This window comes from Myotis daubentonii, chromosome 2, assembly GCF_963259705.1.
Source record: "Myotis daubentonii chromosome 2, mMyoDau2.1, whole genome shotgun sequence".
NCBI lineage: Eukaryota > Metazoa > Chordata > Mammalia > Chiroptera > Vespertilionidae > Myotis > Myotis daubentonii.
Window position 1 is genome coordinate 4352628 of NC_081841.1, and position 22802 is coordinate 4375429.

The window sequence follows — 22802 nt, forward strand, 5'->3', positions numbered from 1 at the left end:
GGAGAGACTCATGTGGGCTCCAACCCCGGGCACAGTCCTCGGGTGGCCAGGCCAGGCAGGGCGCGCAGGAGGCTGGGCTGGGGGCAAGGAATTGACTCCTCTGAGCTGCAGACATGTCGCACGGACAGGGGTCAAACCTCGACCGCTGCCACAATGCGGTGGCCAGAAGAAAGGAGGCCACAGAGGGACCTTGGAGGATGACAGCCTGACTCTAGTCCTTGTTATCACACCCCTGTGTGGGCCTGGGCTTGTTTCCCTGCAGCCACTGAGGAGAGTGCACCAGATGGCCGCCGGGTCCCGACTTCCTGCGCTGATGCTGGGGCTGTGACATTATTTGCCTGCCACCCATCACCTGTGTCCACTCCCAGATGGGGCCTGGACAGAGCCCACGGGCAGCGCCCAAGGGCTTCTAATGATGGCTTACTCGGGTCCTGGGAGGACCCTTGTGCATTAAGTGAACAGCTTAGGGACCCCAGATGCTCAGGGCAGAAGCCCCCAACGCAACGGCCTCACGGCACCCCTGACAGGTCCCACCAGTGTCCTCTAGATGCCCTCCTGACAAGCTACCCCGCTCCCCGCATGCAGGGAGCTTGGCCTGTCCCTTGACATGGAGCCCAGGTCAGCAGGGCCCCTTCGGCCTCCCCAGAGTACCCACTTCCGAGTCAGGCGTGGTGCTTGCTGGGACAGTGCCACATGGGTCTGCAGGGCGAGGCCTGCGAGGAGGCAGCGGGGCCACGGCGGCAGCATCTGTGCGTTTATTGGACTGTCACTCGTGCTCCTGAGTGTCAGGGCTGTCAGAGACCGGGAACCAGCCCAGCCAGAGCTTCCTCAGGAGCTGGGGGGCCCACCCGCCGGGCCTTTCCTCCTGGCTCTGCACCCCAGAGGCCCCTACAAACAAAAGGAGGCAGGCCCTGCAGGTCGCCTGCCGGAGGAACCCTTCCTCAGGGCCAGGGCAGCGCGATCTGATGGGGCAGCACTGACACCAGGGTTCCTCCCACCCACGTCCCTGGAGAGTGGGCTAAGGAGGCTCCTTCGGGACTCCCTGGGCCAGGAGGGTGGGGGCTCCCTGGGGGCTCCTCAGGGTCACAGAGGAGGGAGGGAGGCGGGTGGGCTGGGCTCTCTTACCAGAAGGAGGTAGAGCCAGCTCCTTTGGGACCTTCTTATCTCCCTGGGAAAGAAGGGCATGGTGGGATGAGACAGGCTCTACAGTGCAGATGGGGAAACTGAGGCCTCGCTACACGAGAAGTCAGGGAGGCCAGGACTCACACCGCCTCTGCTCCCCTCAGCTCCACAGAGAGCTGCTCTACTGAGATGCAGTTTGGCCCCGTCATGTTGGGGGTGCCCAGCCCCCTCTCCATCCCCACAGCCTGCCCACCGCCCGGCACTGCTTGGGGCACCAGGCCTCCTTACCTCCCAGCCTGGGCTCCCTGCCACCTGCTTCTCCTCAGCCACTTCCTTCCCAGCAGGAGTGGGGCTGGCTGCTCCCTGGCCTGGGACCCTCCCCTCCCCCTCCGGGTCCTTCTCCCCCTGAGACAGGATGTCTGTCTCCTCCTTGGGGGCAGCATCATCCAGTCCTCCCGGAGTCTCAGGGGCTGTGGCCTGCCAAGAGAGAAGTGGGCATCACACAGGCCGGGAGGCCCCAGTACGCCTCAACCCTCCCATTTCCCACACTTGGGGTGCGTACAGTTCATTCTTTCTCCAGGGAAGTCCTTCCCTATCAGCTCCAGAGGTGGGGTGGCGGGGCCGTGAGTTTCCTGGAGGGACCCTGCCCCCCCCCCCCGGGCCTGCAGGCCCTGAGCCAGGCACCCCTGGGCCTCATGGAGCTGACGGGAGAGCCCGGCCCGGGCCCTTCCAGGCAGGCCTCTTACCTTGGAGGCCTGCTTCTTCCCACTCCTGACTCTGCGTCTCTACAGGGGGAAACAGCCATGCATGCTGGGAGTCGCCCCCTCCCACGCCCACCCACCCGGCCTCTCACGGTGTCTACCCAGGACAGGGGGCCCAGGACAGCCGCCCCCCTCAGGGGAAGTAGAGTCCCCAGTCTTACCCACCTGAATGGCCACAGGGTAGCACTTATCCATCAGCCCCCACAGTGGCCTCAAGGTCTCTCCTATGGACTGCATGACAGGGAGAGAGAGAAGGGAGGCGGCTGAGGGCACAGCTGAGGTGACTGTTAGTGGGCAGCACTGACCCCTAAAGACCCCAGGGACTTAGGGAACTTCAGCATGACTGATGCCTTTAGGAAGAGAAACTGAGCTCATGAACGGAACAAGAACAGGCTCTAAAACAGAAACGTTCAAATATCAACCTCTAAAGCTTGAAAACCCAAACTGTGATATGATTATGGGAATGGAAAACCCAATCAAAGCCCAGAAGATAAAGCTGAAAAAAGCATTTCCCAGCAAGAACAGAGAGGATATCAGGAGGACCAACAGCTAGACCATGGATCTTCCTGAAAGTGAGCAGAGGCAACAAGCTGGGGTGACAGGAGATATTCTAAATACGTTCTTTTATAAAAGTCTTTTTAAAAATATTTTTTTATTGATCTTAGAGAGGAAGGGACAGGGAGAAAGAGATAGAAACATCAATGATGAGAGAGAATCATCGACCAGCTGCCCTGCACGCCCCTTACTGGAGATCAAGCCCGCAACCCAGGCACGCGCCCTGACCAAGAATCGAACCAGTGACCTCCTAGTTTATGAGTCGACACTCAACCACTGAGACACACCTGCCCTGGGCGTACATTCCTTTTTATCAAGACAATTCCCAAAGATGAGGGACAGGAGTTTTCAGGAGAGAAGGAATCACCAAGTGTCCATGACAATGGATGAGGAAAACCCACCCGAGATGCCTTCAGTAAATTTCAGAATACTGAGGACCCAGAGCAGAACCAACAAGCTTCCAGAATTCAAAGGAAAACGTCTGTTCTAAGAATTCAATTTCATCAGACGTTAAACACCAACATTTGAAGCCAGAAGGCAATGAGGATCTTCAGAATCGGTGGGAAAGTTATTTCTAGTCTAGAATTCCATGCCCAGCCACTCGCTCACCGAGGGTGGGTTGAGGCCTTTCAGACATGTAATATCACAAGGCCACCCATCACGGAGCCCCGAGGCTGCGTCCCATCAAGGGCTCCCACACCAGGTGTGCAGTGCCGCAGTGGACCCAGCATCCGTTTGTGCTCTGACCGAGGCTGGGAGAGGGGGCTTCTGCCACAGGTTCTTGGACTTGGGACATCAAAGAGGCTGTGCAACTCCAGGCAGGAGTCCTGCTCAGCACCACGCTGCTCACATGAGTGTCGAACCACATTCCAGGGCTACGCACATGCATTAGGATCACCTGCTCCTTTGGGTTATCCAGGCCCCTGCCACAGAGCCCTGAAGTGACCATATAGCCAGCTCATGAGGGGTGGGGCTTATGTTTTGATGCTGAGAAAATAGGAAATCTCTAGAATCCACACCGCCGCGCGCGCTCACACACACACACACACAGACACACACACACACAGAGTTGACCATTTGAGGACAAGCAGTATGACCCCAGGGAGCCCACCCCAGCCTCTAGGACTGAGCGAGGTGCCTACCGGTGATGATTCCCCAGCAATCGCGTGGTCTGGAGCTGTTTTCCCCACAAACTCCTGGAAATAATAGTATACCATTCCTGCAAATGGGTGAAGGAAGACTAGTTAGAGCACTGAACAGAGATGTCATTATTTTAAAGTGCCATATCCCTTGACACTGTGACATAAATTAGGTACTAATTTAAAATGTGTGAGGGGATAAAGTCTTTGAAAAGGTATGCAAGCAAAAATTTGAAAGTCATTGCGGTAGGACTGTATTAGGTTGTGTGGGCTTTTGGTTTGCGGGTTCTGTGTGTATTTTTGCGGGGGGGCAGAGTATGAGCTTCACAGTTAGACATGGGTTTGAGTGCCACTCCACCCTGAGGGTGCAGAGGGCAGACGTGGAGAAAGGCGGCCAGCCCCTAGGGAGCCAGGCCTCGGGGAGCCCCGCTGGGCAGCTGGAGGCCGGGGGCTCTGAGGGGAGAACCAACTCCCGGGTCCTGACGTCCTCCCCAACTCACCGCAGCACAGACCTTACCTGCAAGAATGAAGATCTGCACTACGTACAGGGCCCTGTAGAGCCTGGAAGGAAAGCAGAGTGAGTGTGAGGCGGGGTCTCCCCTGCCCTCACCAGTGGGTACCGGCTTCCCCCCAATCCAGGACCTGCCCTACCGGGTGTGTCCCGTCACCACTGTGGGCAAGCAAATCCCTCAGCTGCCTCAGGGCTCAGCCCGGGCTCCCTGCTGACGGGCTGGCATGACTCTGTGCCTCTGCCTCCTTCAGCAGCAGGCTTGGCGCCTGGAGCAGACACGGAGCCCGGGCCATTCCCTGTCTTCCCTTCCGCACTGTACATGCGAGCCATCGTGCCTCTCCAGCCAGAAGGCAGGCCCTGACCTTGCCCGGGCCTCACAGGTGATCATCCGGTGCTGGGTCAGCTCTTCTCCCGCAACCCTCCAAGCCCTCCCTCCTCTGGACTGACAGATCCCACACCCGGGGTAGAAATCACGTTCCAGGTCACCTCCCTCTTCTGTGACCCCTCCCTTGGGACAGCAGAGCATTTTGGCATTGCTAAAATCAGCGGTTCTCAACCTGTGGGTCGCGACCCCGTTGGGGGTCGAACAACCCTTTCACAGGGGTCGTGGAAATACATCCTGCATATCAGATATTTACATAACAATTCATAACAGTAGCAAAATTACAGTTAAGTAGTAGCAACGAAAATAATTTTATGGTTGGGGGTCACCACAACATGAGGAACTGTATTAAAGGGTCGTGGCATTAGGAAGGTTGAGAACCGCTGGCTAAAATGATGCCTTCTTGTGCGTGGCACACACACACACACACACACACACACACACTCATGCCCACCTACTAGAACCAGGCCCTCCCACCCCGACTCTGAGTCCCAGAGACACTCTAACAGTCAAGGAGAAGTTATAGAGAACCCTGCTTTCCCTTCCTCTTGGGCCCAAGTGGGGGATCCCCTGCCTGGTCATTCGGGACGTGGTAGTAGGGTGCACCCAAACTTTACCTCTCCTTCTGGCCGCATATACCAAACACCATTTTCAGTCTAAGGAGAAAGGGTAGGCAACAGTCAAGGCATCACAGGCCCGGGGCCCCAGTGTTCCTGGACCCTGTGGCCTGCAGGAGTCACAACAGGCCAGAGGCAGTCAGTGGACAGCAAGGACCTCCACAGGCCAGGCTCAGCCAGGGGACGGCCAGCTGGTCCAACTAAGGAGGGGGACTTCTAGGAGCTTGGAAAATGCTCAGAAATTTCTTCCAAGAGCTCCAAACAAAAGATGGTTTTTGTGCCTCAGAGCTGGGAAGGGAGGTCCCAGGGAAAACATTGGGGAAAGGGGGGGTGGGCTAAGATGAAGGAGAAAGGAATAGGTCTATTGAACATTTCGTATAAAACGTCTCCAGGTGTAGGTGGTGAATGATAACTATAAACAATAATGATTTAAAACACTTTAAAGTATTTTCTGGGTTACAGAGCATTTGGGGAATAATTTGGGGAGCACCGAGGGCGATTCCCCAGCTTCCTCAAACTATTCTGTCTGGAACCCCCACCAGTGTCAGCATTCCCTACAAACTGGCACCATGGCAAGTCAGGGTCTCCCACGTGAGCTGGACCCTGGATGAGGCCAGTGAGCCTCTGCTTCCCGAGGCAGCTCCCATTCTCCACGGGGGCTGTTTCAGAATCTTCTAAAGATTTCAACCTTCACCAGATGCCAGTTCCCTTCACCACCAAACCCTCCCATTCATTCTCTGCTTCTCACAGGCCAATTCCTCCTCCAGGGAGGGGCTGCCCTCCCCTCTGAGACCGCCCCCTCTGAGCTGCATTCCATGTGGTCTTCTCACAACCTGGGCGTTGGGGTCTCCTCTCTGATATATTCAGCCTTTCCTTCTCTAATGGCTCCTTCCCATCAGCATTTAAACACATCACTCATCTCTTCCATTAAAAAAAAAAAAAGCCCCTCTCTCTGAACACACAACCCTTCTCAGTGAGGGTCCTAACTGGCCCCTCCCCTTTTCACGGTCTCCTGGAGAGAGCCGTCTATGCCCCACAGCCCACCTCTATCTGTGTCTGACCCCACAAGTTCTTGAAACCTCTCTCATCAAAGTCACCAACATGCTCCTGGGCACCAAATCCAGGGGCCCCTGCAGGCCTGGCTCACTTCAACTCCGCCGGGCGCTACAGCACCGCGGGGTCCCTGGGGCATCTCTGGGAACGCCGCTGGCGGTGTCTCCAGCGTAAGCTTTGCTAGTCATGTGTATAACTAGCGTGAGCCAAGCTTTCAGGCTTTTTCTGAGAGGAGGTTTGCAGAAGGGAAGGAGAGAAAGTGAGTCCTGAAGGAGAGGAGAAGGGCAGGCGAAGTAGGAAGGGAAGCCCAAAAGGTAGGCTGGGAGTCCCAAAGACAATTGTCACCTGCTTAGGATGCTTCCTGCCTTTGAGCCACTTACCACATACGCCAACCTTGACCTTTCCTGCGATCACGGCCGTGTTCAGGCAGCCTGCCCGCCTTTCCTCTGAGAAGGGCACTGAGCCGCTAAGGCTAGGAGTCCAGAATACAGCCCCTCTGTGTGTGACATCACATCTTAGGGGGCTTTATGACAGGACAGCCGCTCCAACCTGGGCCAGTGCAGGTGGTCAGCTGCCTCAGGGCGGCTTTCCATCCCCAGCAGTCAGAGCCAGCACCTTTGTGGCTATCTCTCTGGTTCCATTCAACGCCATCAATGCTATACAAACACACAAAGGTGTGAGATTCAGTCATGTCACATAATCCAATAAGCACATTTTCTGGATCAGAAACAAGAACACAGCCTGACAATTTGTAAGTGTTACCCAACCATCTGATCAGTGTCTGCTGAGCTTCCCTTTGCGGCCAGGAATAACGCCAAGGGGATAGAAAGGTAACAGGACACAGAGCCTGCCCTTGGGGCACTTGAAGACATCAAATAGACATCTTCTACCATCCCCAAATTACTGTAAATGTCACTAAGTAATAATTACAAAACTATGGATGGTTAAACTAACAAATGCCGAGTTCCACGTACAGATGAAACATTAAGATAAACCATAAAACAAGTCTCAGTAAATTTTAAAAGATTAGTTATTTCAAGTAAGTCCTTTGACCACAATGGAATTGAATTAGAAATCAGTAACAGATACTCCCTGGAAAAATCCCCAAATATCTGGAACTAAACAACATACTTTTAAATAACATATGGGAAAAAAAATTAAAAAATAATAAATAAATAAATAAATAACATATGGGTAAAATTAAAAGTCAAAAGGACCCTGGCTCAGCTGGTTAGAGCATCATCCCGATACGCCAAGGTTGCGAGTTTGACCCCTGATTAGGACACATAGAACAATCAACCAATGAATGCATAAATAAGTACAACAATAAATCAATGTTTCTCTCTCTCAAAAATCAATGAATAAATTTTTTAATTCTCATTATGATGGGGAAAATAAGACTTTGGGGGGGGGGCGGGGGCTAGCAATCTGAATTTGTGCCAGTAACCTAATGTACATTCTTGATAACCTATAATTAAGTCACTGCCCCTTTCCCAGAAACTGGTCTTGCAAGACCTGTTACCTAATGCTCACATCTCACAGAGGCCATAAACCAGTGGTTCTTAACCTTCTGGCCCTTTAAATACAGTTCCTCATGTTGTGACCCAACATAAAATTATTTTCATTGCTACTTCATAACTGTAATGTTACTACTGTTATGAATCATAATTTAAATATCTGATATGTAGGATGGTCTTAGGTGACCCCTGTGAAAGGGTCGTTCGACCCCCAAAGGGGTCGCGACCCACAGGTTGAGAACCACTGTACTAGAGGCTCGATGCACAAAATTCGTGCACGGGGGTGGGGCCTCACCTGGCCTGCGCCCTCTCCAAATCTGGGACCCCTCGGGGGATGTCTGACCATAGGAATCGGGCCTAAACTGGCAGTCAGACATCCCTCTTGCAATCTGGGACTGCTGGCTCCTAACCACTCACCTGCCTGCCTGCCTGATTGCCCCTAACCACTCTGCCTGTCTGCCTGCCTGCCTGATCACCCCTAACCACCTCTGCCTGTCTGCCTGCCTGCCTGATCACCCCTAACCACCTCTGCCTCAGCTCCCATCACCATGGCTTTGTCCGGAAGGAGGACCGGAAGATGTCCGTGTCCGGTCGACCTGGTCTAATTAGCATATCATCCTTATATTAGTATAGATAATTTACATACCATAAAATTTATCCTTCACCCATTTGAGTGTATAAGTCAGTGAATTTTAGTATATTTACAAAGTTGTGCACTAGCATCACAAACTAATTTTAGAGCATTTCCATCAGCCTAAACAGAACTTCATGCTACATTCACTCCTCATTTCCACCTCAGCACTTGACAACTATAATTTACTTTCTGCTTGTATACATTTGCCTTTTCTGAACCCTTCACAGAAATGAAATTATCTGATTTGTGCTGTCTAGCTCCTTTCACTTAGCATGTCTTCAAGGTTCATTGTGGCTGAAGAATATTCCATTGTATGAACGCACCATATTTTGTTTATACACTTTTTTCCTTGTCCATCCAGTTGATGGACTTTTGAGTTGTTTCTATTTTGGGCTATCATGAATAATGCTGCTATGAACATTCACATACAAGTGTCTGTGTGGACAAATGTTTTTATTTTTCCTGGGTAGATACCTAGAATTGGAATTTATAATAAGTCTATATTTAACATTTTAAAAAATATATATTTCTTTATTGATTTTAGAGAGGAAGGGAGAAGAAGAGAGAGAGAAACATCAATGAGAGAGAATCGTTGATCGGCTGCCTCCTGCACACCCCCAACTGGGGATCGAGCCTGTAACCCAGGCATGTGCCCTTGGCCAGAATCGAACCTGGGACCCTTCAGTCCGCAGGCTGATGCTCTATCCATTGAGCCAAGCCAGCTAGGGCTATGTTTAACTTTTTAAGAAATTGCCTGACTGTTTCCCAAAGTGGCTGCACCATTTCATATTCCCACCAGCAATATATAAGGGTTCCAATTTCTCCATATCCTCGCCAACACTATTATCTATCTTTTTTATTCTAGGCATTCTAGTGGGTGAGTGGTAACTTAATGGTTTTGACTTGCATTTACCTAGTGACTGATGACATTGTCTTTTCACATACTTATTGATCATTTGTATATCTAATTTGGAGAAACAGATATTCAAATCCTTTGCCTATTTAAAAAAATACTTTTTAGCCGAGACCGGTTTGGCTCAGTGGATAGAGCGTCGGCCTGAGGACTGAAAGGTCCCAGGTTCGATTCCGGTCAAGGGCATGTACCTGGGTTGCGGGAACATCCCCAGTAGGAGATGTGCAGGAGGCAGCTGATCGACGTTTCTCTTTCATCTATGTTTCTAACTCTCTATCTCTCTTCCTTTCTCTCTGTAAAAAATCAATAAAATATATTTAAAAAATAAAAATAAAAAAATACTTTTTATAGTAATTTTGACTTCCCCTTACTCCACCCCCAACATACACACACTCACAGCCTCCCCACTATCAACATCCCCCAGCAGAGTGACACATTGTTATAATCAATGAACCTACACTGACACATCATTGTCACCCAAAGGTCACAATTTACATTAGGGTTCACTCTAGGAGTCTGAGCATGTATAATGGCATGTATCCACCTCTACTGCCCTAAAAACACTCTGTGCTGCACCTACTCGTCCCTTTCTCCTCCCAGCCTCTGGCAGCCAATGATCTTTTCACTGTCTCCATAGTTCTGCCTTTACCAGAATGTCATATAGCTGGAATCACACAGTATGTACCCTTTTCAGAATTGCTCTTTCACTTAGGTATATCCATTTAAGTTTCCTTCATGTCTTTTCATGGCTTGCTAGCTCATTTCTTTCTAGCCCTGAAGAATATCTTAATGTCTGCACATGCCACTATTTATTTATTCATTCACCTCCTAAAGGACTTCTTGGTTGCTTCCAAGTTCTGGCAATTATGAATATAAAATTCCATGTGCAGATTTTCTGTGGACATAAGTTTTCAATTAATTGGGCAATACCAAGGAGTGTGATTGCTGGATCATATGTTCAAAGTATGTTTAGTTTTGCCCGGCCGGCATGGCTCAGTGGTTGAGCACCGAACTATGAACCAAGAAGTCATGGCTGTGGGTTTGATCTCCAGTGTGGGGCATGCAGGAGGCAGCCAATCAATGATTCTCTCTCATCATTCATGTTTTGGTCTCTCCCTCTCCCTTCTCCTCTGAAATCAATAAAAATATATTTAATAATAAAAAAAGAGTATGTTTAGTTTTGTAAGAAACTGCCAGACTGTCTTACAAAGTGGCTGTATGATTTTGCATTCTCACCAGCAATGAATGAGAGTTCCTGCTACTTCACATCCTCATCAATACTTGGTGTCACCTTTGCTCATCTGTGTGTGTTTTTAAGAGCAAGAGAGAGAAACATTGATTTGTTGTTCCAATTATGTATGCCTTCATCGGTTGCTTCTTGTATGTATCCTGACTGGGAATCAAACTGTAACCTTGTGGTTCATGGTCGACGCTCAACCACTAAGCAACACTGGACAAGCACCTTTGCTCATTTTTAATTGAGCTATTTGTCTTTTTATTATTGAGTTGTAAGAGCCTTTTACATATTCTAGATACAAGTCCCTTATGGAATATATGATCTGCAGATATTTTATCCCAGTTTGTGGTTTTAGAAGCCTTTTATTGTTTTAATGAAAATGAATATTAACATTAATATTCAGGACAGTGGTTACACCTAGAGGAGGCAGGAGCAGGGACTAAGGTACACAGGTAGGTATCCTATAGGTGCCATGAGAGGTAGAGCACAGGCTCTGGAGCCACTACCTAGGTCTCAACCCAATGCTGTTAAGTAAGTAACTTAGTCTGTGTCTCAGTTTTCTCATCTGTAAAATGGGTTCAACAACACTCATCTCACAGGTGTGTTGTGAGGCTTAAGCGAGTTAATGTGCCTGGTTACCAGGTATATAGTGTACTTTATGGAAGCCTTGATGACTACCAATTCTTCAGTTGGGTCCTGGGGTTCAGAAGTTTTCGTTTTATTATCATGCTTTATCATTTATGTGTTACCTGCTTTCTTTTGTCTAGCTCATTTAAATGTACAAATAAATGTTAAAATAAAAGGAGAATAAAGTATCCACATTTTTAACCCTTTAAAATGAGAAAGAGAGGGCTAGATGCAGGGCCATCCCCCATGCTGGTCCGGGGCGCAGAGCTCAGCTCAGCCCGGCCCCTGCTCCTTCCGCGACGCTCGCCAGGTGCCTGGCCCTGGACCCCCGGCGGGCGGGCGGGTGGGGTGGGAGGCCTAACGGGCGAGTGGCCTTGCCTCCGCCCGCCTCGGCTTCTCGCCTGTGAAACGGGACGCTAACCACCCACCTGATCCAGGAGGTTAAGGAGGCCAGGCCCCTGCGCAGGCCCCGCCCGTCCTGTTCGCTATTTTCCCTTCACACTCCTAGCCCCCTTCATGCCAGGGGAGAACCTCGGCAGGAAAATGCCAGAAAAGAGAGAGACCCGGAGAGGACAACCTAAGGCTCCTCCAGCTCCAAAACTCTGCGCTGCGTTTCACAGAAATCCACAGTTTGGGAAGCAAACGTCCTTGTCGAACATGGGGCTGAAGGTAGAACCTACCTCCCCGGGCTGTGGAGAAGCGTCGAGAAACACAGGCCAGGAAAGCGCTTTCCCATCTGTATCGCACGTCGAAAGAGTTGACTCATGGGGGTAAAAAGTTTAGAGAAAGTGGCCCCACAGAAGGGCCAGGCCGGCGCCACAGCAGTCCAGGCGCCACTGTCTGCTTCAGCCGCCACCACCCGGGAGCCGACCCGGGAAGCTCTGCGAGGCCAGCGCGCCCCCCCGCGCCCCCCGGCGAGCGCCGCGTCGCTGGGAGACCAGGCAGCTCGGCGGCACGCGGCCAGGCTGGGGACCGAGCGCCCCCTGGCGGCGCCGTCGGCGACCGTTAGGACGTCCAGCCGACTAGTTCGCGTTTCTGCTGATGAGCGTGAGCAGCCACCAACCGATTTCCTTCCACCCAGAGATACAGGTCTCCCGACCAATCAGAGAGACCTACAGCCGCCCTCCCGCCCACCCATAGAATTTAGGGGCGTGGCCTTCAATTTTAGCCAATAAGCAAAGACGTTCGCCCTTCGCCGCACTAGCGGGTGGAAAGGGGGCGGGGTTGGGGGGGTGGTTACTTTAGCAAGATGGCGGCGAGCGGCGTCCGCCGGGCGGCTGCTGCGGCCAGCACCTCGGTGAAGCCCATTTTCAGTCGGGACATGAACGAGGCCAAGCGGAGGGTGCGCGAGCTCTACCGCGCCTGGTATCGGGAGGTGCCGACCACTGGTGAGAGGCATCGGCGTGCGCGGGGCAGCGGAGGCGGCCGCTCAAGGTCGCAGCCCTCCCGGCCTCTGATTTCTCTCGGGCCCGGCAGAGGCGCCCCCACGTGTTTCAGGGGAGGAGGGTCACCGAGCTTGGGTGGACCCGACCTGGCAGTGGCGCCGGGGTCAGACCAACTGTGTCCAGCATCCCTACCGCGCTCCCGGGCGCCCTCGGCGCTTTGGCTCCCATCCCCCCCCATCCCCACCCCCCACCCCCTAATCTAAACGAAACCCCGGGAGGGAGAGCAGGGCCTGTCCATGACCTACTCACTGTGTGGGGGCGGGAACTGAGGCACGGAGAGGCGAAGTGGCTGCCCCAAGTCCGGAGCTAGCCTGGTGATCTGGAACCCAAAGGCAACTCTAGCTCCCAGACCGTGTCCAGCGCCCCTAGGTTACCTGTACAGCAGGGTGCCTTGTAGGGCTGGGCGACCATCGGGTTCCCGCGTCTCTCACAAAAGCAGCTGAAGCAGAGAAGGGAAGTGGCTTTCCCAAGGTCATCCATGTCAGTGAGGCGCTGCCCCGCCCCCCTCCGTCTCCAAGCCTTGCTCCCCGGGCGGGCGGGCGGGCGGTCTCTGCCTGCCCTAGTCGTGCTTAGCCACTGCTCCCCTCCACCCGTGGCCTGCCCTCCGCTGCTTCAGAACTCCTGCAATCACCGAGATGTCAGAGAACCAGCCTGTTCACCTGACGTGTTAAATATAAACTGCAGGGTGCAGGGACTTGTTTCCTTACCATGGCATCCCCCTCAGTGCTCCCCACCCTCTGTACCTGATGAAAGGAAGGTTGGGGGAAAACCCCCTAAACCAGTGGTGGCGAACCTTTTGAGCTCGGCGTGTCAGCATTTTGAAAAACCCTAACTTAACTCTGGTGCCGTGTCACATATAGAAATTTTTTGATATTTGCAATCATAGTAAAACAAAGATTTATATTTTGATATTTATTTTATATATTTAAATGCCATTTAACAAAGAAAAATCAACCAAAAAAATGAGTTTGCGTGTCACCTCTGACACGCATGTCATAGGTTCACCATCACTGCCCTAAACTGTCAAGGGCAGTCAGTACTCATGTCAGGGCCTGGATATTTTGTTTCATTGATTTAGTGCAGCGGTTCTCAACCTGTGGATCGCGATCCCTTTGGGGTTCGAACGACCCTTACACAGGGGTCGCCTAAGACCATCGGAAAACATATATATATAATTACATATTGTTTTTGTGAGTAATCACTATGCTTTATGTTCAATTTGTCACAATGAAAATACATCCTGCATATCATATATTTACATGACGATTCATAACAGTAGCAAAATTACAGTTATGAGGTAGCAATGAAAATAATTTTATGGTTGGGGGTCACCACAACATGAGGAACTGTATTAAAGGGTCGCGGCATTAGGAAGGTTGAGAACCACTGATTTAGTGTGTTTTAATGCAGACCATCACTGCTAGTCCGAGAGGGGAGGTGTTTTTAAGCTAGCTGGAGCACCATAGCACCTCTTCCGGGCTGCTACTCCCCACCTGTGTGTGAGGAGTAGAATGTGGTGGCTGCTGAACTTGCCTCCAGACCTTGCCCCTTACTGTGTGACCTTGGGCAAGTGATTTCACCTTGCTGTGCCTCAGTTTCCTCATCTATCAAATGAGGATAATAGTACCTTCTTCCAAGAGTTACCGTATTAAATAGGTTAATATAGCTAGAGTGCTTAGGATAGGGCCTGGCACTCAGGCACTCTTAAATGTTGGCTGCTGCTGTTTTTTCGTTGTTGTTATTATCACTATTGTTATTTATAGGGCTTACCCTAGCAGAAGCCTCCTTGTAGAAGTCCTCTAATGATAGGAACTCTGACTGCTCCACTCTGTCCCTGTCCTCAAGCTGACTTGGAGAAATTGTGGATGACCAGAACTTAAACCCACAGGATCCTAGGGAAGGAGAAACTTGAGAGAACTAACTACTGGTTCAGGGATTGTAAATTCAAATGCCTTCAGGGGACAGGTGGATAATAGGTATGAGGAGAGTGTGTTAAATTCAGATGTTTCAAAATATAATGCTTGCCTAGAGTGCCCAGAACCCTTTCTTGTTACAGGGAGGAGTGGGAGGTAGGGAACAGTTGAAATTTACACCGGGGTTTCTCAGTAGCCACATTTGTGCTGGATAATTCTTTGTTTTAGGGGACTGCCCTGTGCATTGTAGGATGTTTGCAACATCCCTGCCCTCTACCCACTAGATGCCAAGAGCATTCCCCCTAATTGTGACAAACCAAAATGCCTCCAGACATTGCCATATATTAGGGGCAGGGGGTGGCAGAGTCACCGCTGGTTTGAGAACCACTGATTTAGACCAAAGAACAATTCAGCAGGCCATAGCTTAGGCTGCTCCTGTTTGCCTTCCTAAGGCCTTTCCACTGGTGGAAGGTTGTGTTCAGGGGTTAGGATGCCAGGAAGGCGCCTGGGACAAAGCTATAGAATTTGTCTCTTGAGAACAAAGGTTCTTAACCTGGAAGGATGGGCATTCAGGGATCTATGAACTGACTTCGTAAGCAAAACTTTGCATTTGTGCACGTGACATTTTCCTGGCAGGTGCTTCAGGAGGACATGAGGATGGGAGTGATGGGCACCAGCTCCCCTGGTGAGCCTACAGTGAGGGATCGAATATAAAGATGCAAGGGTTATACTGATAGCAAGGGAAGGTTCTTCATATTTCTTTCCTTCAGAGTGCCAATTGTAAATTTTAAAACAACACAAGAAACACCCTGGATTCCAGGCCCAAGTTTGCCAGGGACCAGTAGTATGACCTCAGGCAAGTCTCCACAGTGCTCTAGACAGCGGTCGGACCTCAAGGACCACCGGTTGGTGACTGCCGCTCTAGGCCTCACTCCTCCCCGCCATCCCAAGTGGTAAGATTCTAAATTCTAGGCTCCACACTAGTTTACCTTTATTTTTTGTGTCTCTTATTGTCCCTTTGTTTACCATTTTCTAAAATTCCTAATATGATACTGTAGTGTTTTAACAGCCAACTCTCTGGAGGGAAGCCTAGATGTGTAATGTTTTCCGTTTTCCACGTGTAAATACTCCCACCACGGTTGACATTAAGCTATGGAAGTGAAGGCAGCAGATTGGGGGAGATGCATAGAATTGGCTCCCCATGGGAAACTGCTCCAGCGACCACCGGATACGGAGTTCTTTCTACTGTCTGATCCTCAGTCCTGCCCATCTGTGAACACTTCCTGACCTAAAACTGGGATGCAGCTTCTATTCGATTTCTGCTGTCGTGTATTTATTCCATGTGTGGGTCAGAAACACTGTCTTTGCAGCATGGCATAGGATTTCCTCAGCAGAAGCTTTGCTTTTCTGTCACTAAGTTATGAGTATAGTTAAAAAGTCAAGCTTTATTCTTCATTCAGTCGGTCACTAATTAGCTCTCAGTGGTTCTCCGAGCTGGTTGTGACAGTTCTGTAGAGTGGGATGGACGTGTCGCAGGAATGACCACACCAGGCACCTCGCCAAATGAGCACCCTGCCCAGCCTGTCCCATTTTACCATCCAACCTGTTTTTTGGCAAATGTTCCATATAATAATACTACTACTAACATTTATTGAGGATTTATTCCATGCCAGGCACTGTTCTAAGCATCTCGCATTGTTAGAATCCTCCCAACAGCTCTGGAGTTAAATGTGCTATTTTTGTCCTCACTTCATATATAAGTGCACTCAGGCACAGAGAAGTTAACGTACACAGGGATATATAGCTGGTAAGTGACAGAGATGGAATTTGAACCCAGGTCATTCATACACTTGACCTATGCTCTTACTGCCCTTCAAATGCAGTGGCCTTGTCTCCCCAAACAAAATATAAGCTCTTTGAGGGCAGTCTCACACTTCTTCACATCCTCAAGCACCTAGCTTGGGGTCAGGCTAATATTTGGTAAGTGAATTGAATGGGCAACCTCTATGTGTTTAATGAATATCCATAGATCAAAACCTAAAAAATATGTTTTAACCATATGATTTCTACCCTGGTCATGTTTTCTCTTTAGTGAACTTATTCCAGCTAGACATCTCTGTGAAACAGGGACGGGATAAAGTCCGAGAAATGTTTATGAAGAATGCCCACGTCACAGACCCCAGAGTGGTTGATCTTCTGGTCATTAAGGTAACTGACCCTCCCTGACCGATTTAAAGAACACCCAACTGCCCAGAGCTCTCCAGTCTTCCCAGATGAACACTTTTGTTTCCAAGTTTAAAAAGCAACTGCTGGGTCAGCAACTGTTGCCTGGAACAGATGAACTTGGAGGTTATCACCTGATTAAAGAGATTATAAGATTGTGCAAGGGCTTGCATTTTATAATTAAAAAAAGGTATAGGGATGAAAGTTTGAACTCTTCTTCAACCCTTCCCTAGAGGTTACTGCTTCACCTGGTTGCCAGCTTACAGCTGGAAGAGGCTGGCCGGTTGGCTGAGTCCTGTGTAAATGGGGTCCAGTCCTGGCCCTGATTCTGTCTCTGGTCAGTCAGGAGCATCGATAGGAGGGAGCTTCAGCATGTTAAGCAGAAATGTAAGTTCAGCCTGTCAGCTTAGGCGTCATGGGGCAGGGGCCCATTGACCTGGAAGTCGTCTCTCCTTAGACCAGTCAGCCAGTTAAAGAATATTTGAAAGCCCTCAGAGATCATTTAGTCCAACACCTGTTTTCAGATGCAGAAACTGGTCTAGACAGAGTACGTTACTTACCCAGGGTCACTCAAGTCAGTGTCCGAGCAGAAAATAGAATCCTGGCCTTCGGTGTTGTATTCCTTTCACTGGACCACTTTGACTGAAGACCTCTCCCCTCACTTGTGCAGGGAAAGATGGAACTGGAGGAAACTATTAAAGTGTGGAAGCAGCGGACACACGTTATGCGGTTCTTCCATGAAACAGAACCTCCAAGGCCAAAGGATTTCCTGTCCAAGTTCTATGTTGGCCACGACCCATGAAGTCATTCAGTGGGAAGGTGCATGTTGATATTTAAATACTTACAAATAAACTCAGTATATGATGGTCACTTCGTGGTAGGATTCCATTGGTGAACCAATGGGAAGCTCCGTTTCTGCAGTCTCACTTTTTGCCTGAACAAGTGGGGTAGGCATATACACACCACCTGTTCGTTCCCTTTTCCTGAAGTGTGGGGTTGCCTATAAATGACAGTGGATTCTCCTCCCAGAGCCTTGCATGTGGTAAACAGGAAATACAAGGCCATCTGTTGAGAAACTGCCATACTGGGTATGCGGCTGGATGACTTCGTTAATGTAGCTGTGTTTCCACAGCCTCCAGGATTGGATGGTTAGTGTCACCACACAGATTATCCAAAATTAGCCAGCTCTTGCTGTCGGAGAGGGATGAGAGCAGCACTAAGGCACAGAAGCAGAGAACACAAACGGGGCTATTTTCCCCTGGGTTTTGAAGAAAGTGGCTGATCAGAGGCCTAACTCTCTATTTGCAACAAGCACGGGTCCTTAAAATGAAATTAACTTCCTACTCAATTAGGCTCCCCACTAGGGACACTGATGTTCAGTGCACACCCGGAGAACAAATATTCCAACTGTTTTTGCAAACGGTTGCAGCTTTAAAGTAACAATAAATGTTGGACCAGGTAAAAGAAGTGATCTCTGCTTTGGACAGCAGTCTTCTCTGTTCCTTCACTGGACGGTCTAAAAGCTGGAAAAAGGGGTTCAGTATATAGTCAACCTTAGGATTCCCAAATTTTTCAGCACCAAGATTCTATTTTTCATCTAAGAAACCAAGTTTTAAAATAATCATTTTAGACCAGAACTTGGCTAGAGATCCTGGCTAGGCTGCTGATCAACTGAACGCTGTCTCCGTGTCATTCCTTCTTCGCTGACTCCGTCCACACCTTTGGGGACCCCTGGACCGGCTGGGGTTGGACCCCAGCATCTGGTGCCTGAACAGGGACCCCTAGATAAGTCCCCCCGTACTTGGGACGGATAGGACTGCATTGTAGGGTGCTGCAGACCCCCCCCCCCCCATAGAGGATAAGTAGGGTAAGCGGGTAGATAGTACAGAACTTAGATTGTGAAGATGGATCATACTGAATCTAAAGAAAAAAGACTGTATTAATCTTTTAATGCATATGCTTGCTAGCAGAGGAGTTAAGGTTACTCCCAGTCAGACAGAAAGTTTTATACAAGACGTATGTCAATGGCTTCCTGAGGATGGAATTGTTAATTTAGAAACTTGGACTAAAGTAGGAGAGCAATTAAGGAATTATTACAGCTACCATGGATCTGAGAAGGTCCCGGCAGATACCCTTTCCCTCTGGAATTCAATTCGTGACACCTTGGCACCAGAGGCAAAAACGGTTTAACTTTCTCAAACTTTAAATAGTCCCTCGGCTCCACCTAGAGAGGATACATCATTATTGTCTCCAACTCAATCTAAGAGCAATTTAGTTATGCCTACTGATCGGAAGGAGAATAAATATCATAAACATGACCCTTGGCCCTTTCCAGTCAGTAGAGAGGAGAGAGGCCCTCCCATTCAAAACAGGCTCCCTAAAGTAGAAAGGAAGCCTAAACCAGGTCCTCCAGCTCCTATGAGCTCCATGTCTAAATTTCAAAGGGCCATAAGAGAAGCTGAAGCTAATGGAGATCTTGAATTCTCACTTTGCTTCCCAGTTGCATATGAGAATGAGTTTGGTGAGGACGAAAACTCCACCTGGGAGTCTGTACCTTACAAAATACTTAAAGAATTAAAATTGGCCTGCTCTGAATATGGACCTCTAGCTCCTTACACACAAACCTTGGTAGAAGCCCTAGCCAGTAAATGGATGACTCCTTATGATTGGTCACAGGTTTGTAAAGCCTGTCTCTCAGGAGGCGATTACTTATTATGGAAAACTAAATATGATGATCTTGCTAAGAGAGCTGTAGCCACTAGCAAAAATTCCAGAGGAGGAATAACCCTAGATATGATATTAGGAGAAGGTGATTTTATCACGGCTCAGGAGCAAATGTATATGCCCAAAGAGGCACTTATTAAACAGTTGTGCAGTAAATGCCTGGAAATCCCTACCTTGTACAGTAGGAAAAACAACCACCCTTACAGAGGTTAAACAGAAGGTCGAGGAACCGTATCAGGATTTTCTTTCTCGCCTCATACAGGCAGTCAAGAGAGTAATCACTAATGAAGAGGCAGCCGATATCCTAATCAAACAACTGGCTTTTGCCGAGACCGGTTTGGCTCAGTGGATAGAGCGTCGGCCTGCGGACTGAAAGGTCCCGGGTTCGATTCCGGTCAAGGGCATGTACCTGGGTTGCGGGCACATCCCCAGTGGGAGATGTGCAGGAGGCAGCTGATCGATGTTTCTCTCTCATCGATGTTTCTAGCTCTCTATCTCTCTCCCTTCCTCTCTGTAAAAAATCAATAAAATATATTTAAACAAACAAAAAAAACAACTGGCTTTTGAAAATGCTAATAATACCTATCAGGCTTTAATAAGGCCGATTCGCAGAGCAGGAACTATAAATGATTTTATAAAACAGTGTGCTGATGTAAGTCCAACATTTATACAGGGTATAGCTATAGCTGCAGCTCTCAAAGGGGAGACATACCCTCAATATGTACAGGGCATAGGACAAGCCAGCAATAATACAGGTAATAAAAGAAATATGAACTGCTACTCTTGTGGCTTATCTGGGCACTTTAGCAGAGAATGCCCAAATAAAAATAATAATACTCAGGCCAGATGGCAAGCTCCTTGACACCCTGGAAATACATCAGGGAATAATATTAATCCTCCAAAAACTGTTTGTCCCTGATGTCAGAAAGGATTCCATTGGGCAAAGGAATGTAGATCAAAATACCATAAAAATGGTCGGCCTTTAAATTCTACAAACCGCTCCCAAGGAGGTTATATCCCATCACCTCAATTGGGAAACTTGAGAGGGGGCCAGCCTCAGGCCCCTGCGATAATAGGGGCATCAACCCTCAACTCCTCTGCAAATTTCAATCAGTCAGTGACCTCTTCAGGGCAACCCCAGGCAGTGTAGGATTGGATCTCCATTCAACCACCCAGGCAATACTAACCCCAGACTCGCCGGTAGCAGCCATTCCTACAGGAGTGTCTGGGCCACTGCCTGAAGGAACTGTAGGTTTAATATTAGGATGGAGCTCCGCCTCATTACAGGGGATCTTGGTCATCCCAGGAGTTGTTGATGCAGACTACACAGGAGAAATACAGATTTTACTTTCCCCACCCACCACAACCATACAGATTCAGCCCAACCAGAGAATTGCCCAATTACTCCTGTTACCAATACATAAAATAGGGACAGCTGTTACCCAGGAAGCCAGAAGGGCCGGAGGCTTTGGAGCTAGTGATGCAGCATTTTGGATACAAGAAATCCATGCTACTAGACCTACAAAAATTTTACAAATTCAGGGGAAACCAATTGAAGGTCTATTGGATACAGGAGCAGATGTTTCCTGCATAGCAGGGAAGGATTGGCCCTCTTCATGGCCCACGCACACCACCTCCACTTCCCTAGTAGGACTAGGCAAGGCATCTAATGTAAAAAAGAGTTCTCAGATTTTAACTTGGGCTGATGCAGATCAACATTCAGGAACATTCTGTCCCTATGTAATTACGACTATCCCCTTTACATTGTGGGGAAGAGATATCTTGTCTCAAATGGGAGTTCTATTATATAGCCCCAGCAGTGTTTGATTTACTCCGTTACAAAAAATTACAAGAAAATGAGTTTAAATATTCCTCTCCTCATCATGTTCTACAACATACTCTATTTGTAATTAATATACTAAATGTAGATTCTGAGGGAAATTCCCCGATGTACAGACATTGGGACCCTGATCTAACTAAAGCCCTCGTCAAATGGAGAGACTTGCTTACAGGAGCCTGGAAGGGACCTGATGTACTTTTAACCTGGGGGAGAGGATATGCTTGTATATTTCCATAGGACGCAGACTCACCTGTGTGGATTCAAGACCGTCTAGTCAGACCTTATGTCTTACCGCCCTCTGTCTCTGCCTCACCCTAGCACACCTGACCAGTGCCTGTCTGCAGCAAATGTGCAGCCCTGAGCTGGAACCACTTGTCCATCGGGAAGATCACATGTGCCTCTTTTTTGTCCATCCACTCCCAGCTTTACCCCACATCTCCTTTCCTTTTTCTTTTTAATCTACTTGTTTGCTGGTTCTTTGGCCTTTCTCCTTCTCTCCTGAACATAGCCTTTTCTAGAATCTCCCTACCCTACTGTTCCAGGAAGGGCACCTCCCTTTTATGCCGTGACTAGGGGTGTTTGGTATATGCCAAGGTCTTGTGCCAAGAGCCTGACACCCTGGGCTGAGAAAGCCCTGTCCTGGGCCCCACCAGAAGGCGAGGGGATCCCAAGGCAGTTGCTGGGCATGGAGGCCACGGGGGCAAAGGCTACCAAGGAGACAGAACTGAACCTCACATCACCCTGTTTGGCCCTGGAGGATGGCTGGTTAGTCAAAGACTGGTAAGATTCCTCAGGGAGGAACAACCTGAGACAGGCACAGTCACAGAGGGGCCAGCAGGAGAGAACTTGGGGGTCAACAGAGGTGGGGCACAGATCCTCACCCCCCCAACTATGCAGGGGCTTGAACACTCGCCCCTTCTGAGGGAGGTCTCCTGCCCCCATGGCTGCTTCCCGCTTCCCATGCCCAGCTCAGATCGGGACCCAGGTAAAGACAGAGACTGGCTGACAGCAGCTGCCCTCTCACTGCAACAGGACTTGTTTCCCATTTCTACCTTGGACCACGGGGAAAGGGGCAGCTGAAGGAAAGGGCTGTGTCAAGATTCTGCCTTCTTCCCTTTCTTCTCCCTCTTTTTTCTAAACACTTCCATGCCTTGTAGTTTTTTTGCTTTCTCTTCTTTTTATCTCTACTACCCTCCATCTTCCATATCAGCTGACCCAGAGGGCACAGCTGACTCCTCCCTGGACACCGACACCACCATCAAGCACGGCCCTGATGGACCCTTTGATGCAGCCCTTCAACTCGCTGACACTTCGGGAAGCCCATCGCCAGTGACGCCGCCCGCTAGCCAGACCAACAAAAACAATCAAACCAACAACTTGAGGACAGCTGAAATCCCTTGACTGAAGAGGCCGGCAACCTTCTACAGGAATGGGGCTCCTTGTGCGCTCCATCCACTATGTTTATAGCTATGCTCACTGTCATTGCTTGCCAGTCTTTTTCCGAGTCTTTTTTTTTTTTTTTTTCTTTTTCCGAGTCTTAAACGGCCCAATCTGAGAGGTGGCCACTGATTTGCATGCGCTATCATTTA

General features: G+C 49.4%; 2 protein-coding genes across 5 annotated transcripts; one reads left to right on the plus strand and one right to left on the minus strand.

Moving 5' to 3' along the window:
- Nucleotides 1-729: 729 nt before the first annotated feature.
- LOC132225835 (uncharacterized) lies at nucleotides 730-12133 on the minus strand. 4 transcript variants are annotated; one of them, XM_059680828.1, is made up of 10 exons: nucleotides 11749-12133; nucleotides 6521-6796; nucleotides 5088-5126; nucleotides 4095-4138; nucleotides 3581-3657; nucleotides 2049-2114; nucleotides 1869-1907; nucleotides 1411-1599; nucleotides 1126-1168; nucleotides 730-888 (listed from the first exon to the last, which is right to left on the minus strand). In XM_059680828.1, the coding sequence occupies exons 3-10, from the start codon at nucleotides 5117-5119 to the stop codon at nucleotides 767-769; spliced, it is 612 nt and encodes a 203-aa protein (XP_059536811.1). In that variant the 5' UTR covers nucleotides 5120-5126; nucleotides 6521-6796; nucleotides 11749-12133; the 3' UTR covers nucleotides 730-766. The 4 variants fall into 4 exon arrangements, with proteins under 4 accessions (XP_059536811.1, XP_059536808.1, XP_059536809.1 ...); XM_059680825.1 differs by lacking the exon at nucleotides 730-888 and having other exon boundaries at nucleotides 1146-1599; XM_059680826.1 differs by lacking the exons at nucleotides 730-888; nucleotides 5088-5126 and having other exon boundaries at nucleotides 1146-1599.
- A 145-nt stretch (nucleotides 12134-12278) lies between these two features.
- NDUFA6 (NADH:ubiquinone oxidoreductase subunit A6) lies at nucleotides 12279-17519 on the plus strand. The gene is made up of 3 exons (XM_059680838.1): nucleotides 12279-12456; nucleotides 16519-16634; nucleotides 17320-17519. The coding sequence occupies exons 1-3, from the start codon at nucleotides 12318-12320 to the stop codon at nucleotides 17449-17451; spliced, it is 387 nt and encodes a 128-aa protein (XP_059536821.1). The 5' UTR covers nucleotides 12279-12317; the 3' UTR covers nucleotides 17452-17519.
- The last annotated feature ends 5283 nt before the right edge of the window (nucleotides 17520-22802 follow it).

Coding starts and splice junctions, on each gene's coding strand:
- NDUFA6 (XM_059680838.1), top strand. CDS start 12,318: ATGGCGGCGAGCGGCGTCCGCCGGGCGGCTGCTGCGGCCAGCACCTCG. Junction 12,457..16,518: donor TCGGGAGGTGCCGACCACTG/GTGAGAGGCATC, acceptor TTTTCTCTTTAG/TGAACTTATTCCAGCTAGAC. Junction 16,635..17,319: donor TTGATCTTCTGGTCATTAAG/GTAACTGACCCT, acceptor TCACTTGTGCAG/GGAAAGATGGAACTGGAGGA.
- LOC132225835 (XM_059680825.1), bottom strand. CDS start 5,119: ATGGTGTTTGGTATATGCGGCCAGAAGGAGAG. Junction 4,139..5,087: donor ATATGCGGCCAGAAGGAGAG/GTAAAGTTTGGG, acceptor CTTTCCTTCCAG/GCTCTACAGGGCCCTGTACG. Junction 3,658..4,094: donor GCAGATCTTCATTCTTGCAG/GTAAGGTCTGTG, acceptor ACCCATTTGCAG/GAATGGTATACTATTATTTC.